This window comes from Rhododendron vialii, chromosome 6a (assembly GCF_030253575.1).
Source record: "Rhododendron vialii isolate Sample 1 chromosome 6a, ASM3025357v1".
Taxonomy (NCBI): domain Eukaryota; kingdom Viridiplantae; phylum Streptophyta; class Magnoliopsida; order Ericales; family Ericaceae; genus Rhododendron; species Rhododendron vialii.
In genome coordinates this window covers 43419465-43434939 of record NC_080562.1, presented here as the reverse complement: position 1 = coordinate 43434939, position 15475 = coordinate 43419465, and the positions used below count along the sequence as shown (strand labels likewise).

The window sequence follows — 15475 nt, the reverse complement described above, 5'->3', positions numbered from 1 at the left end:
TATCTTTCAATGTCCGATCAAGTTAAGATTTTACGTGAATATACTATTTTGCGGTTCCTACCAAATGAGCAATGATTATAATGGTGGTGGGCCGCAGGTGAAAAGAATTTCACTTGGGCAAATAAGAACCGAGTACAAATTCTCGGAGTCCAATAAAACCAACTAGGGTTTGCCCGTGCCTAAAGGCACGGCGCAACGTGAGATCTAATAAGTGACAATTGTGTAATTAATATTGTTTGAGAGAGAGCCGTAAGATTTATGAAGCAATTCAATGATTAGGATTTATAGAGAGATAAGATTAAAAAACTCAAGCACAGAGCAACGTGCGAAACATGAAATCTAATTAGTGACAACTGTACAATTAATATTATTTAAGAAGTAGAGCAGTGGGATTTATAGAGTAATTTAATGGTTATGATTAGATAGATAAAGATTTAAAAACGACTGAAGAAAAGTCCATTCCGTCAGCTTTCAATATTGTCAGCTCGAGTCTCTTATTCAATGCCAACTTCTTAATTAATTAATTCCACTTGAAGTTGCAGCCCACAGAACAAAGAAAAACGTAAACCCAATATGGACGTATGTCTCTGACTGACTAGGAGTTTGCCACAATTACAGTAATAATTAGGTAAAGAACAAACAGAATCAATTCATCAACTGTTTTTAGGAAAATGAATCCATTCATCAACTAGTATTTACTTCAAATCTGGACGTAAAAAGGAAGGTGAAAGTAATGGCGGGATCAGCTATATCAGTCTATGCCTTGGCCTTTTGGCAGCTTCTTTGCTTCTTCTTCGTCCTTGGCCTTGTTCATATGGCTCGAGCTCAAAATCAGACCTCCAATGCTGCTACTACTCCTTCTGAAGGTGCTCTATCTCTCGGCGTGTGTGTTTTCTTATTGTTCTGTCTCTCTCTCGGTGTGTGTGTTTTCTTGTTGTTCTGTTTTTTTTTTTTCTGTCTACTAGGAAGAATATATTCATATAAGCCCAGCAGCACTTACGTTTATATCAGACAAAGTCAAACTAATTATCTAATTGAGTACTTGTTCTAACAGAGACACAACAGTATTGGAATTTGGAAAATACGGATGATGGCTCTGTTTTGGTGATGTTTGTTTGAGTTTGAAACTTGCTACGCCGGGCCAACAAACCGAGCCTAATTGTGGATCCTCAATTATTATCTCTGCATGGTTTATAATGTGGGACTAACTTGGTTGATTTTAATGATCAAAGGTCTCGGAATCCACCTCCATCTAACCAGCCTAGCAGCAAAGATATTTTGGACACCATTGCGTTTTCAGAATTCTACCAGACTCCACTTGTGGGCTTACATACCTTTTGGATTGAGAATTTGAGAGAGAGGGAAACAAAAGAAAGAGGGTGGGTTTTCATTAAACCTCAAAAAACATGAGAGATTTGGTGAAAAAGAATCGTTTTTAAATCCAGTATGTTCGGATGAATTTACGTACAATTGGACTAATTTTTTGGAGTGAATTCCACCGTTTACTACCAGGAGCAGATTAACTGTTACCGGATATCGAATCTAAGACATAAGATAAAAAAAGACAACGGACCACCCTATGCTTGAAAGAAAAATGAACTGTTTAATAATCATCCAGTGTCACTTATTTAAGTTATCATTTCTTTCATTTTCGCTCCATGTCTGACAATTCATTTATTAAGGGCGGGAGATAATATTGGATAAGTAAGTCATGGAGTTAGTATGAATAATAATTGGGTGTGATAGTTTTGGATTTGGTTGGCAGTGAGTGCTCTGAATTCCATCTTCAACAAATGGGGTTTATCGGCGCCATCGAAGCAATGGAACATAAGCGGAGGAGAACCATGCAGTGGAGCTGCCATCGACTCAACCCCCTTCGTAGATCCAAATTACAATCCCTTCATCAAATGTGAATGCGATGCTACTACTTGCCACATTGTCCAACTGTGAGTCTACCCAAATGCCCATATGTTTAGCTGATGCTTGGGGGGAATCAATCTATGCAGCAATTGAAGTTCAAAACTTTGAGCTCGTACTACTGTTTGTTAAGATCTTTCATTCACAGTCTGCTTTCCTTTCCGTTTCTGTTACAGGAAAGTTTTTTCGTTGAGTGTTTTTGGTGTAATCCCAGATGAACTATGGACTTTGACTTACCTGTGGAATATGTATGGTACCTTCCTTGAGTTTTCCCATTTTTTTTCTTTTGTTTGTACCAGTTGCTATCAAACAACCTTGAAATCACGGTGCAAAACTTCACCATATATTGGGTTATGTGCTACGCACTATCGCATATATGCTTGTATAGTTTCCATCAATAAGCCCTTGATAAATGATACTAAGTTTCTTCCACTTATTGCAGTGACTTGCGCCAAAATTACTTGACAGGTACCCTGTCACCATCCGTTGGCAACCTAACTCGCATGCAGTACCTGTGAGATCACCTTTTTTTTTTTTTATAAAAAAAATTGGATTTCATACATATTGTATGCATGTGTTGTATATGTTCCTCTAATTTTCTGATATCTCATTTCTTGTTCTTAGGTCCGTGGGTATCAACTCATTATCGGGGCAGGTTCCAAAGGAACTTGGAAAACTTGCTGATTTAAGATCACTGTATGTGTTTTCCTGATTTAAGATCCCTGTATGTTATTCTTGACTTCATTAGTTCTTAAGAGGCCAACTTGATTGTGTTGATTTTCTGTTGAATGCAAGGCCAAGTAAATGCCCGTATATAGGCAATAGGCATACTCACAGACACATAAATGCCTGTAATTTGTGTCAACATCTGTTTCTCTTTGCAATGTAGTTTGCTAGTATTACTTGCTGGCATTCAAAATATCTGTTCTTTGCTATATATTGTGGTATTCAGGACCTCATTCTGTGGAACATCGGAATCAATCATAGAAATAACTGCAAGATATTACGGTTTCGTGCATACCATTCCTATGTAACCAATTTACATTGTATTCTTGTTGTTTGACTTTCTAATTTCCCAGGGCATTTGACATGAATAACTTCTCTGGCAGTCTGCCATTAGAGCTTGGGAATTTAACAAAGTTAGAGCAATTGTAAGTGCTGAGACATTTCCCCTTGATCACTTTTTTACCCGCAATTGTCGTAAATATGCATAGCATTGAATGCCCACCTTGACAGGTACATTGCCAGTTCTGGAATTAGTGGAGTTATACCTTCAACATTTTCTTCTCTACAAAACCTGCAAACAATGTAAGAGCTTTTTGACCTATTTTCCATCTTATCTGAGAAAATCAAATATGTCCAGACTAGTTTCTGCGATCTAATTTACCAAGGGAGAACATTGGGGATCTCAGGTGGGCTTCAGACATTGACCTTACAGGCAGCATACCTGAATTCATTGGGAACTTGTCAAACCTTAAAAGCTTGTAAGCAATCTTCTCTATTTCAATTATCATACTCGGATGGTAGGATCACTTTAAGCTAAATAGCAGTGCATGGTAACTAAGATGAATAACATGTATTTCTTTTTTCCATTTATAGTGATACTCAGATTCCTTTGTTTTAGAACTCCATGAATCATTATGCTTGAGATTTCTGTAGGAGGTTTCAGGGTAATTCCTTTGGAGGTGCAATACCATCATCATTTTCCAAACTAACCTTGATGGAGAACTTGTGAGTACTAACTCTTTCAATAGTGTTTGTTCAGATTTAGCATATGCTGGATATAATGAAGCGAATCTTCTCTTTTGTGTTACACAATGCAACAGGAGAATTAGTGATTTATCTAATGGAAGCTCCTCACTGGCATTTCTTAAGGATATGAAGTCTCTGAATGTCTTGTAAGATGATATGGTTATAGCTGACGAATCTGTGTTGTACTAATATTTCATTGGCATGCTCCTCCACGGTTTTTTACAAGACTATATTGACCAGGTGGTTTCTTGTCCTGCAGAATTTTGAGGAATAACAATATTTCTGGAGTTATCCCATCCAATATTGGAGATTACCGAAGTTTGTCACAACTGTATGTTGCTTATTGCTTTTAATTTTGGGTTGGCTCCGCTATACTTCAACCTGCCAAGTTTATAATCAGGTTGAGGAAGATGGAGTCACAACCAGACCCCATTTTTTTTTCCTTTACATTTACCATTATGAAATTTACTTCATATTTCTTACGACCATGTTTTGTCTAATGTTCCAGGGATCTGAGCTTCAACAATTTAACTGGACAGATTCCTGATTCACTATTCAATTTGAGCTCTCTCTCTTACTTGTAATAAACATATTGTACTCGGTTGTGGAAAATCTTTCCAAGATCTACTGTTTATTGCTTGAACTAGTTTCTTCATATTCAGGTTCCTTGGGAATAATAAATTGACTGGCCCCCTTCCTGCACAAAAGAGTACGTCTCTTCTGAATGTGTAAGTAAATCTAACATAATGGTCCACAGTCCAATGTGAATATATGAAAGTGGTGAAGTTCTTTCCATGTGGTCTGTAATGATCAAGAACAATTTTTTTGCCGTGTTAAATATAAAGTTTCTAAGAATTTCATGCTTTTGGAAAATCAGAAAAAATTATTCTTTGCTGCCATAAAGTTCTATTGGGAGTCACATTTGTTTTAAAACTCTGCTACCACATGCTTGAAAATGCTGTATTAGGGAAGGCAATGATAAAAGTACAAAGATACTGTAAGCAAGTCCATTTATTTCTAGGTTTGTTTTTCGGGTGATGATGGCATTCAGACTGTGTTTAAGCGTATTGGGAGGCAAAGGGGAACAACCAAAGAGGTTCTGTATTTGGACAAAGTGGTTTTCGAAACTGGTGGATAATGATTCATGTAAACACGGTATTATGTAAGGCTTTGGATAAAATCCAAGACTTCAGTGCTTAGGTTTGAGATTAACCAAGTGATCTGTTATGTAGGTTTTGGAAGATTGATTGAAATTTCTATTATGTAATTGCCTGCAGAGATGTGTCATACAATGAATTGTCTGGGAGCTTTCCTTCTTGGATTAGCCAACAAGACTTGCAACTGTATGTTTATTGTTTCCCTTTCTGTTTGTGTTTTCATTTCCAAAACAAGTCACTTACATGATGGCATCCTGTACTAGCGTGTTAAAATTACATTCTCTAATTTTCATCTCTTCTGCATTGATTTTACTCTCTCGAAGCTAACGTTGATATTATCTGGGTTTTTATATGTAGCAACTTGGTTGCGAATGACTTCACAATTGAAAGTTCAAACAACAGGTGATTTCCTCCCTGCTGTACATATTTGATGTTACTCCATAATATCTGAGCATTCAATGATGGTAAACAAAAGTTCAGTGATATCCCATGATTTTTTGTGTTGAACACCATGAGCTAGTCAAACATGCACGATAGTGCTGTTATATTTGAGAGTGTTTGTAGTACTTTGGCATAGCGTATGAAACATAAATGGTCCAGATAAATGTAGCCCATCTACCTGTCGCCTCTCAAATATAGTAGACAATCCATTATTCATGTCCTTGTTTGACTTATACTCGAGGAAGATCAACAGTTACAATCCACGGTTATGGCCTTGTCTGCACAAGAAGTTGCTGATATCATCTGATGCAGCACTACTTTACTATCTAGAAGTTTAACTTGCATTTTGAGACGCCTGTTTTCTATTGAACCCACTAAACATTTCAGCTGTAGGCATTAACATCACTAACATTTTGGAAAAGAACTAATGAAAGTTCTAGAGCTTGATGTTGCTTAGATTTATCAGACATCATATCTTTGTAATCGATATCCATTCTTCTACTGCTTTCAGGGTTCTGCCTTCAGGATGGAGCTGTCTTCAGAGGAACTTTCCCTGCTATAGGAATCCACCCATCTGTAAGTGCAGTTTAGAACTTCCCATTTTCATGATTCTAAGACTAGAACACTTTACATCCGCAACATGAGGTAAAAAGAGGATTATCTCTTTTGGATTGGTGTTCCTTTGAGGAGAATGTTAATGGCCATACGCTATTGATTCCATAGGTTGGTCAACTAGGACTATTAGAAAGCTTGATATAAATATTTGGGGCCTTTAGCTAACAGTCCTAGAAAACATGAGATCAAGTTTTCTAATATCTTCTTGTTGCACTCCTTTACTCGTGGTGCACTCTGTCTTGTGCGTGGTTGTACACCATGTTCAGTTCATTTGACTCGATCTCTAGTTTGTACAACTCAATCTGAAGATCTTTTCCCATTGTTCACAGATTACAACTTGTCAATTAAGTGTGGTGGTCCACAGATTACATCCAGAATCAATCAGATTGTGTATGAGAGGGATAACGAGGCTCTGGGTCCGGCTACATATTACTTGACTGGTACAAAAAGGTGGGCAGTAAGTAATGTTGGACGCTTTGGCGAGAACAACAATGCCCGGTACACGAGTAACTCTTCATCTCAGATCGCAGATACCTTGGACTCGGAACTTTTCCAGACAGCACGAATATCTGCTGGATCACTGAGGTACTATGGGCTAGGGCTTGAGAATGGATATTATAACGTGAGTCTCCAGTTTGCAGAGATATCCATCCTCAATCCTACAAATTGGAGAAGTCTCGGGAGGCGTGTTTTTGATATATACATCCAGGTCTGTGATTTATTGGGGTATTGGGTTAGAAACTGTGCTTTTTCACATCTTCCTGTTCTCTTTGGAGCAAACTTTTTCTGTTCATTATACCTGCAGTAAAAATTGATCAACCATCAGGACAGAATTTGTGGTCATTAGGACAAGTTTGTCTTATGTTATAAGAGTACTTATTCACTTGTTGTCAGTCTTGTCGAGTGTGCTGGGAAAGGGGCTCTGGGTTTACATTCAACCTTTGGTACTTATTCACTCAAAATGGCAGCATTTAGACTTAAACCATGTTGTCTCTTCTACAGCATGTGTCTTAGCACCTTGTACAGTAGTATTTTTCTCATTTGCCACAGACCTGGTTGTCACCCAATACATAGAACGAAGTGATCGTATAGTGAAGTTTCAATGATGGCTGGTCCACTCTGGAAGACTCGTGTTTGGTCTGAAATAGCCAAATGGTCAAAAGCAACTGCTGAGGCATGACCTAAAGGGGTTTTAGACCCTCAATTCTAGGACTTTGCGGTTCTCGAATTGATTTGTTTTGTGTGTGTGTGTGTGTGTTAATTTCTTGGTCCAAACCTACATGATTTTATCTAGTTCTTTTCTAGAATTTGTTTTTTCCTTTCCTACAATCAAAATTCGTTTTCTACTTGCTTTCTTAATTCACCATTGCACCAGTCAATTACCCTTTGGATTTCTTCCTTGAATCTGTTTCTATGATTTTATCACCAGCCTTTTGTTTTCCAAAATGTGTTCCCTTTCCATGGTACTTTATTGTTGTATCAATGATGGTTTTTCCAAATATGCAAGACAAAAACTGCCTCAGTGGTTCCTTCTCGAAGTTTTCTATTTAGTTTCCAAAACAATAGTTTTTGGAAGAACAGACGAAGACACCCATGCTTTGTGTCTATCCAACTTTAGTTAGTCTTTTTTTTGTTCATGTTGTCTCTTCTACTTCTTATACATATATATGTTTTTTGTTTTTTGTCCTTTTTAATGCTGAACTTGGGCATTATAGGGGAATCTGGTGTGGAAGGATTTTGACATACGAAAGGAGGCAGGTGGGACCTCTTTCCAAGCTGTTCAGAAGGAATTCAAGGCGCAGGTATCTGAAAACTACCTTGAAATCCATCTCTTTTGGGCTGGTAAAGGGACTTGCTGTGTGCCTAGTCAAGGTACATATGGACCTTCTGTTTCAGCAATCATTGCCACCCCAGGTAATATAATTCAAAAACATAAAATGCGACTGAGAAACTTAATCATGATATTTGAGTACATTGATGCCAAGTTATGACAACTAATCTTTTTTTAGCAGACTTCATCCCCAGTGTTAGTAACAAACCTCCAACCAGCAGTAAGAAGAGTAAGACTGGCTTGATCGTCGGGATTGCTGTTTCTGTTGGTGTAATAAGCTTTCTGTCTGTACTTGCATTTTGCTGTTTTCTTCATCAGAAAAGAAGGGCACGCCAGAATGTGGATGAAGGTAAAATTAGAAAAAAGGGAAAGAAAGCCTGCCTAGTTTATTACTGCAGTCTGATTTTTGCCCCACAACATAATTGTTGTTGTCCCATTTGTGGCTCTACAGTCTACTCTATTAGTGGAAATGATTTCTGAATGCCGCTTTAAATTGCATGTGGCTTTGTCTGTATACTTGTTTTAATCACAGCATCGGGTTGCTAAATGCTTAGGTCACTTATCACAAGCTTGAGTATTAACTTCCTTGGAAATTCACAAACAAGGATTTTTACTGTACTTACAGAGCTCCAAGGGATGGATGCTAGGCCCTATACTTTCGGTTATGCTGAACTAAAGGCTGCAACAGAAGATTTTAATCCTGCAAACAAACTTGGGGAGGGAGGCTTTGGACCCGTTTTCAAGGTAAGCGTCCTTCTAATGAAAGGAAGGCTGTTGTCAAACAATTTCATATTGCTTTTGTGAAATAGCACCAATCGTCTGACTCACATGGATATAAGTCTGCCACTTCACCTCTTTTTTTCCTTTTTATTGTACCATCACATTTTTGCCGTTGATTTTTGTTACATAAGACTATGGAAAATGCAAATCCTGCTGTTGTAGATGGTTTGCTTAGAACAGCGACTGATTGGTCCATAACCATACCATTTTACCTTTTCATCAGATCAGAAACCATGGTTGGGACTAGACAGTTTATCTCAAAATTTTATGATTTCACGTTCTATAGGGAACTCTTAATGATGGGAGGGTTATTGCTGTCAAACAACTGTCTGTGGCATCCCACCAAGGAAAGAGTCAATTTTTTGCGGAGATCGCTACAATATCTGCTGTTCAACACAGGAATCTTGTGAAATTGTATGGATGTTGCATTGAGGGGGAGAAACGACTGCTTGTTTATGAATATCTTGAAAACAAGAGTCTTGATCAAGCATTGTTTGGTAGAGGACATCACCTTTTCTGTCAATGTAAATTATAGTTTCTGAATATGGTGAAACCCATACGTTTAACTATTTGGCTTTTGTTAAGCAGGGAAGACAAGTTTGTGTCTTAACTGGCCCATTCGTTTCAATATATGCTTGGGAGTAGCAAGGGTTCTAGCTTATCTTCATGAGGAATCACAGCCGCGCATAGTACACAGAGATGTGAAAGCCAGCAATATTCTTCTTGACTCTGACCTCAACTCCAAAATTTCTGATTTTGGTTTGGCCAAACTTTATGATGACAAAAAGACGCACATAAGCACTCGTGTTGCAGGGACAATGTAAGATTCCCAGCAGTCAATCTCTGCATATGCTTTCCTTTTATTGATAAGCTTATATATATTGGTTTTTATAGCTGAAGCAACATTTTAGCGGCAATTAACTTTTCATGGTTACAAATGTAGTGGGTATCTTGCACCTGAGTATGCGATGCGTGGGCAGCTTACAGAAAAGGCCGATGTGTATGGATTTGGTGTTGTAGCTCTTGAGATTGTCAGTGGAAGGAGAAATTCTGACTTATGCTTGGAAGAAGAAATGACGTGTCTTCTTGAATGGGTATGAAATAACTCTTCTTTTAGTAAGCAACAGAAGAAAAAAAAGGATCCATCACTACTTTTTGCATTAATAAGTATTATTTCTTTGGAACATTGCAATTGCATACATATTCACTTTAGCTGTGGGTACTGGACATGTTGTTATCATGGTTGAGCTGCACCTTTGTCTTGTTCACTTCTGGAAAAACCAGGAAACGTCATTGTACCTGGAAACACTTAGCAAGGTATTTATATACCGTGCAAATTGAATCACTCACTTCTTTAGTATACACCTGCTGGAGAACAAATGATGTAAATCACAGCTCTTCTCACCTTAGGATGGGATATCGTTTTTATGTGACCATCATTTGCTCATGCGGATAGGGTTATTGATACAGTCACTAAAGTTTTAAATCACTTAGGTATTGCTCTCAAAAGCGAAAAAGTACTTTTTCGAAACCATTTGAGCAGTGTTAGTGAAATCTAGCAAAATTAAGAGGCAACATATTTTTTTGATCAGCAAAAATAAATTTCATCATAACACGAAGTACAGAGATAATAGAGGCTTGGGTACACCGGCCTGACCACCCAAGACCCTCTTCTCCTAACTGCACAGAGGAACTTTGCTAATTCTTTTGGACCAAGGTATGAAGTTTTTGCAAAGTTAATTATACTGCAATAACGGGCTTATCTAGAGTTTTCTCATGGTTTCGGACACAAAAGTGCATAAACAGAAGGAATAAATGGGAAGGTCGATCCTTTGGGGGTATGAAGTTATCATAAGGTGGTTAAATTCTATTTTCTTTAGTTTTCTTGGTTATCAAATTCTTTCTTCGTGTGCCGATTAAATTACATTCCTTGGTTCAACGCTATGAAAACAATGCAATTCGTTCAAATGCTATAGGCAAAAACAACCTTTATCATTTCAATATTTCTGCAAATTTGAATGCATAGCATGGCTCTGTGCCTCTGCCATTGAGATTTGCAGAAAATGCTCCGCATGGCCAGGGGTAGCTGGTGACAAAGTACTGAGTTGGAAACACCACGTAGAATAGTTACAATCTTGACTGGTATTGTACAAAGGACCCAACAATATTGCCAAATTGCCCGAAGAAATTACAATATGTCCCCCTTATTATTGCCACACATGAACTAATCATATGAATCTCGGTATTTGACTCCACAACCCACAAAATCTGGCTCTGCCCATCCAATCATATAATTCAGCGCTAGTAAAATTCCTCCCATCTTGAATCTTATGACATTTTATTCTTTGCTCCTTATAGGCTTGGCATCTCCACAAAAGCAACCACGAAGTTGAGTTAGTGGATGCCAATTTATCAGAATTCAATGAGGAGGAAGTAAAACGAGTAATAGGAGTAGCTCTTTTGTGCACCCAAACATCCCCACAGCTACGCCCATCCATGTCACGTGCAGTGGCAATGCTTTCAGGAGACATCGAAGTTAGTTCTGTTATTTCGCCGCCTGGATACATGACTGATTGGAAGCTTGATGAAGCAACAGGTTTTATAACTACTGATACTCCAGCTTCTAAAGATGAGTATAGCCACTATAGCTCATCTACAAATACAAGCACGGTGACTGATCCAGACCTTACACCCATAAATGCCACTAGACCTATGCTTCAAGAGACTATTGAAGAATGTAGGTGAAGTTTGTTTTTGCTTCAAGGAAGAGAGAGATGAGATTTCTTTTGCGTATATTATTGTTTGTCCTTTATATCCGCTGAGAGTTTAAATGATGACTTTTGTTGTATATCAAGTATCGAAATAGGATATCTGTTGTGGAATGTGTCAAAGACATTGATTGGTTCCGGCAAAGAATTTGTTCAGTGCATGGCCGACCATCCGGGCAGTAGGTATATGAGATTTTGATGTGCATCCAAGGTCAAGTGGGATGAAACTGTAAATCCCAACTGATTATTGTGTGCATTTGAGATTTTGATCGGATATTAGACATATCTGATCTGTTGTTGTCTATTGAATTCTGGTATTTCTTATGCTTCCTGATTGTCCACCTGTTCTCTCAATGACATGCTCAAGAATCACAAACTAATTAGTGTTTGTTTCTACTGTTTGCACCCAGTGACCATGCCTCACAAAATATGGAATTGATTTGGGTTGCAAATAAAAAGGTAGAAACAAGATTTGTTGTCCAAAATCCAATTAGCACAAAAAAAACTTACTACGGAGTATCATTTTTGTATTTCTCCGAAACCAAATTCTTGTATTTTTGGTGTTAAAACATGCATCAAACACAATCAATATCGCGGATCAAAAAAAAAAAAAAAAAAACACAATCAATATCTGATCCACTAATCCTCACACCTAGCCCAGAATGTGCTGCCTGCTCCATTATAATGATTCTTATGACATTTATATCTTCCTGCATTTTAGGTGTGGCATGTACATGAAAATAACCGGGAGGTTGAGCTAGTGTATGCTAATTTTGATGAAGGAGTGAAACGAATGATATAGGAAAAACTCTTTTGTGCACCTAGAATCCCCATAGCCAGTGGCGGACCTATGGGTTAAGGTGGGGGTGCCATGGCACCCCTTGTTTTGCTATTACCATCATATAGTTTTACAACTTCTTACTATAGAAGCAAAATTTTAGTACATTAATTAGCACACCCTCTACAAGCATCAAACCCAAATTAACATAGCAAGCAAGCCTATAATAGGTTGTGACGCAGGTTTTGCTCCAAAAAGTTGGGCTTTTTTCTCTGTCTTTACAATAAAAATAAAAAAATATAATTGTTCTAAATTAAAATTGCTATAAATGATACTATGTAAAATTTTCTTTTAGAATTCCGGTTATGCCAATGCCCATAGCTACGTCCATCCATGTCGTGTGTAGTGGCAATGTTGTCAGGAGACATTGAATTTAATGCTATTACTACGTGACCTTGATATTTGACCGACTAAAAGTTTATGAGTGATACGACCAGTTTTATGACTACTAACATTCCAAGGGTGGCAAACGAATACAACCAATTCAATTCATCAAGTGCAACAAATGGCCGAATGGCGGCTTATCGAGGCCATTCAATGGTTAATTCAGTTGATTATCAAGTGCAAGCGGCTGTTGGAGAAGGAAGGGGAAGTTTGTTGGTTTTTCAACAAGGCATCTGATTTCTTTTCTGTAGAAAATTATTGCTGTTTTTTGTTTGTTAATTTCTATTGAGAAATTTATCTTGTCACCTTTTGGAGTATATATAGCTTGTACACAAAAAGGAATCCAACAAGAACGATTGGAATCAAGAAATTATAGCCATCAATCAGCTATCTACCTCGAACATGATCTACATACATACCCAAGAAAAGTTTTCCTGTGAGACTTGTGATTCTAGAATTTCAGGATTAGAATTTTAAATTTCTCGTTCCTTGCCTCTTGCTGCGCGCGTCATATTCAAGGTAGAATTTTAAATTTCTCCCCTTGCGTCAGGCATTAGAATTTAGCAAAAACAATATTTAGCTATGTTCAACAATTGCTGCGAAAGTCCAATCTCTCCATTAGATTTTTACGCCAACTTTGGCATATGGAACAGTGCAAGAATCACTTTAACCACGATCGAATACATACTAGTAATTTTTTTTTTTTTTTGATCCGCAATACATACTAGTATAATAAGATTGAAAACATATATAGATTATTACGTTAATTAGTATTTGTTTGTTATTGTCATGCTAGCTAGCTAGCTATATGAGCTCAACACTCCTGCATGTCATGCGTTAAAAGTTTTACGTTCGTTGTCGTTGAATGAATGACAAATAAATCTTAATCCTTCCAAATTAAGTGTCCTTAGCAAAAAGGAGAGAAGAAAGAAAAAAATAAGAGACGAAAACAACAAAAACAAAGAGGATTTTGTGTGAACTCTTAATTCTCACCAAATTGTGAATATGCTCGATCAATACCATATTTCATATTCAGATCAATCATTTGTGTATTGAAGAATAAGGCCATTCCACAAACTTTCAATATTGGTCGGCCGCTCGACTCTTTCTTTCAGCGTAAAGTCTTAAACAAGTATTTCCTATTTTCCCACTTGAAAAGTTGATGAAACCCCACTGACGTCCATGGGACCGGCCATGTCAATGAATGGGCTCCAAAACAAAGACAAACTACCACCATACATAACATGGATCGATATGTGAATGGTGGAAACTCGGATAAGGTTGGACAAGGACTGCATTCGATTCCTCATATATAGCCCCCCTTAACTGTTGGCGTGAATCGTGTAGATATTATTCTTTCCTTACTTACTTAGTTATTTGTACTACGTGTATTCTTTATTTAGCTTTGTGTACTACTAGTGTAGTGCAGTACATCTTGTAACAATATATAATGCCTCTTTTGAAGGTTTAGACATATACAGAAAATTTAGCCTATTCGATTTATTGCTTTTATCTTAACACCATTCACACGTGATAGGATCTTAGTTTCGGTCCCAATATAAGTGTGTGGTGGAGTAAATTACAAATAATGGTATGATGTGGCAAGGCAAAATGGACAATAGTCCCTGACGAAGATAGCGGAATACCATATTTGAATGCATGACTATTAAAAGTACCAAAAAAGAGGATATATACGTGTGCAAACGTAGTAGAGTACTAGTACATATTACACTAAACACATAACCATAATTATTGCACCCTCAAATTTCGACTTAATTGCACTGACCTCCAAAGATCTGTAAAATTAGCACAGTTAACAAGGCAGTTGAAATGACTTACTATCATATTTCACATACACTAAAACGCTCCTCTCGATCTCGCTCACGGTCTCACCAAGCCACCTCATAACGCACGCATCACCAAAATGATCATCGGCGTCTCCGGCCACCATCTACTTTTACCGGCTTTGCCATGGGAAAAACAGACAGGGGATTGTTAGTGGTGGTTAGAGGTGTCAAACGTGCGTGTCGTGCCGTGCCGTGCCATTCAACTTCCGTGCCAACCGTGCTTCGTGTTGTGTCGTGCCGTGCCCGTTTACTTAAATCGTGTCGTGCCGTGCCGTGCTATTTTCAATCGTGTCGTGTCGTGCCGTGCCCATTTACTTAAATCGTGTCGTGTCGTGCCGTGCTGTTTTTCAATCATGTCGTGTCGGGCCGGGCCCATTTATTTAAATCGTGTCGTGCTGTGCCGACCCGTTTTTTAATCGTGTTTTGTCGTGCCGTTTTTCAATCATGTCGTGCCGGGCTGGGCCCATTTACTTAAATCGTGTCGTGCCGTGCTGGCTCGTTTTTTAATCTTGTAGTGCCATTTTCAATCGTGCCGGCTGGGCCCATTTACTTAAATCGTGTCGTGCCATGTTGGCCCATTTTTTAATCGTGTCGTGCTTCATGACGTGGCCGTTTTACTTGATTGCCGTTTTTAATCGTGTCGTGCCCATTTAGAGGTATCAAACGGGCCGTGCTTCAAACCCAAGTTCCATAGAACTTGGGTTTGAATCACATGGAGGTTTTTTTTTCTTTAAAATTAGTTTTTTCCTTATTTATTTTTAGTTGTTCCAATTCAAAAGCTTATTTTTTTATAAATTATGAAACTAAAATGCCTTGTTTTGTAATTAAAATTATTGTTATTTAATCACATTATATTCATGAGTCACAAGTCAAATTAATAACTTTTTTTCCGTGCCTTGTGTTGTGCCCGGCTAGAACCGTGTCGTGTCGTGCCTAGCCAAAACCATGTCGTGCGGTGCCCATTCAACTACCGTGTCGGGCCCGTGCCCGGCTAGAACCGTGTCGTGCCGTGCCGTGCCCATTCAACTACCGTGTCGTGCCGTGCCAACTTCCGTGCCCCGTGCCTGTCCACTTCCGTGCCCCGTGCCAGTCCGCGTGCCCATTAAAACCGTGCCGTGTCGTGCCGTGCTAGGGCATGACCATGC

The 15475-nt window shown here is 38.3% G+C and overlaps 1 protein-coding gene across 3 annotated transcripts; it reads left to right on the top strand.

The window, feature by feature from the left end:
• Positions 1-667: 667 nt before the first annotated feature.
• On the top strand, positions 668-11585 carry LOC131330218 (probable LRR receptor-like serine/threonine-protein kinase At1g56140). 3 transcript variants are annotated; one of them, XM_058363708.1, is made up of 24 exons: positions 668-866; positions 1766-1946; positions 2094-2165; positions 2360-2431; positions 2542-2613; positions 2997-3068; positions 3154-3225; positions 3330-3401; positions 3577-3648; positions 3744-3815; positions 3929-4000; positions 4178-4249; positions 4332-4397; positions 4947-5012; positions 5184-5228; positions 5779-5843; positions 6212-6591; positions 7598-7796; positions 7895-8062; positions 8339-8457; positions 8780-8990; positions 9082-9313; positions 9437-9587; positions 10852-11585. In XM_058363708.1, exons 1-24 carry the CDS (start codon positions 734-736, stop codon positions 11236-11238), a joined length of 3123 nt encoding a protein of 1040 aa, XP_058219691.1. In that variant the 5' UTR covers positions 668-733; the 3' UTR covers positions 11239-11585. The 3 variants fall into 3 exon arrangements, with proteins under 3 accessions (XP_058219691.1, XP_058219690.1, XP_058219693.1); XM_058363707.1 differs by having other exon boundaries at positions 9079-9313; XM_058363710.1 differs by lacking the exons at positions 668-866; positions 1766-1946; positions 2094-2165 and having other exon boundaries at positions 2542-2641; positions 9079-9313.
• Positions 11586-15475: the final 3890 nt, after the last annotated feature.

Coding starts and splice junctions, on each gene's coding strand:
- LOC131330218 (XM_058363707.1), top strand. CDS start 734: ATGGCGGGATCAGCTATATCAGTCTATGCCTTGGCCTTTTGGCAGCTT. Junction 3,069..3,153: donor TTAACAAAGTTAGAGCAATT/GTAAGTGCTGAG, acceptor CCACCTTGACAG/GTACATTGCCAGTTCTGGAA. Junction 3,226..3,329: donor CTACAAAACCTGCAAACAAT/GTAAGAGCTTTT, acceptor TGGGGATCTCAG/GTGGGCTTCAGACATTGACC.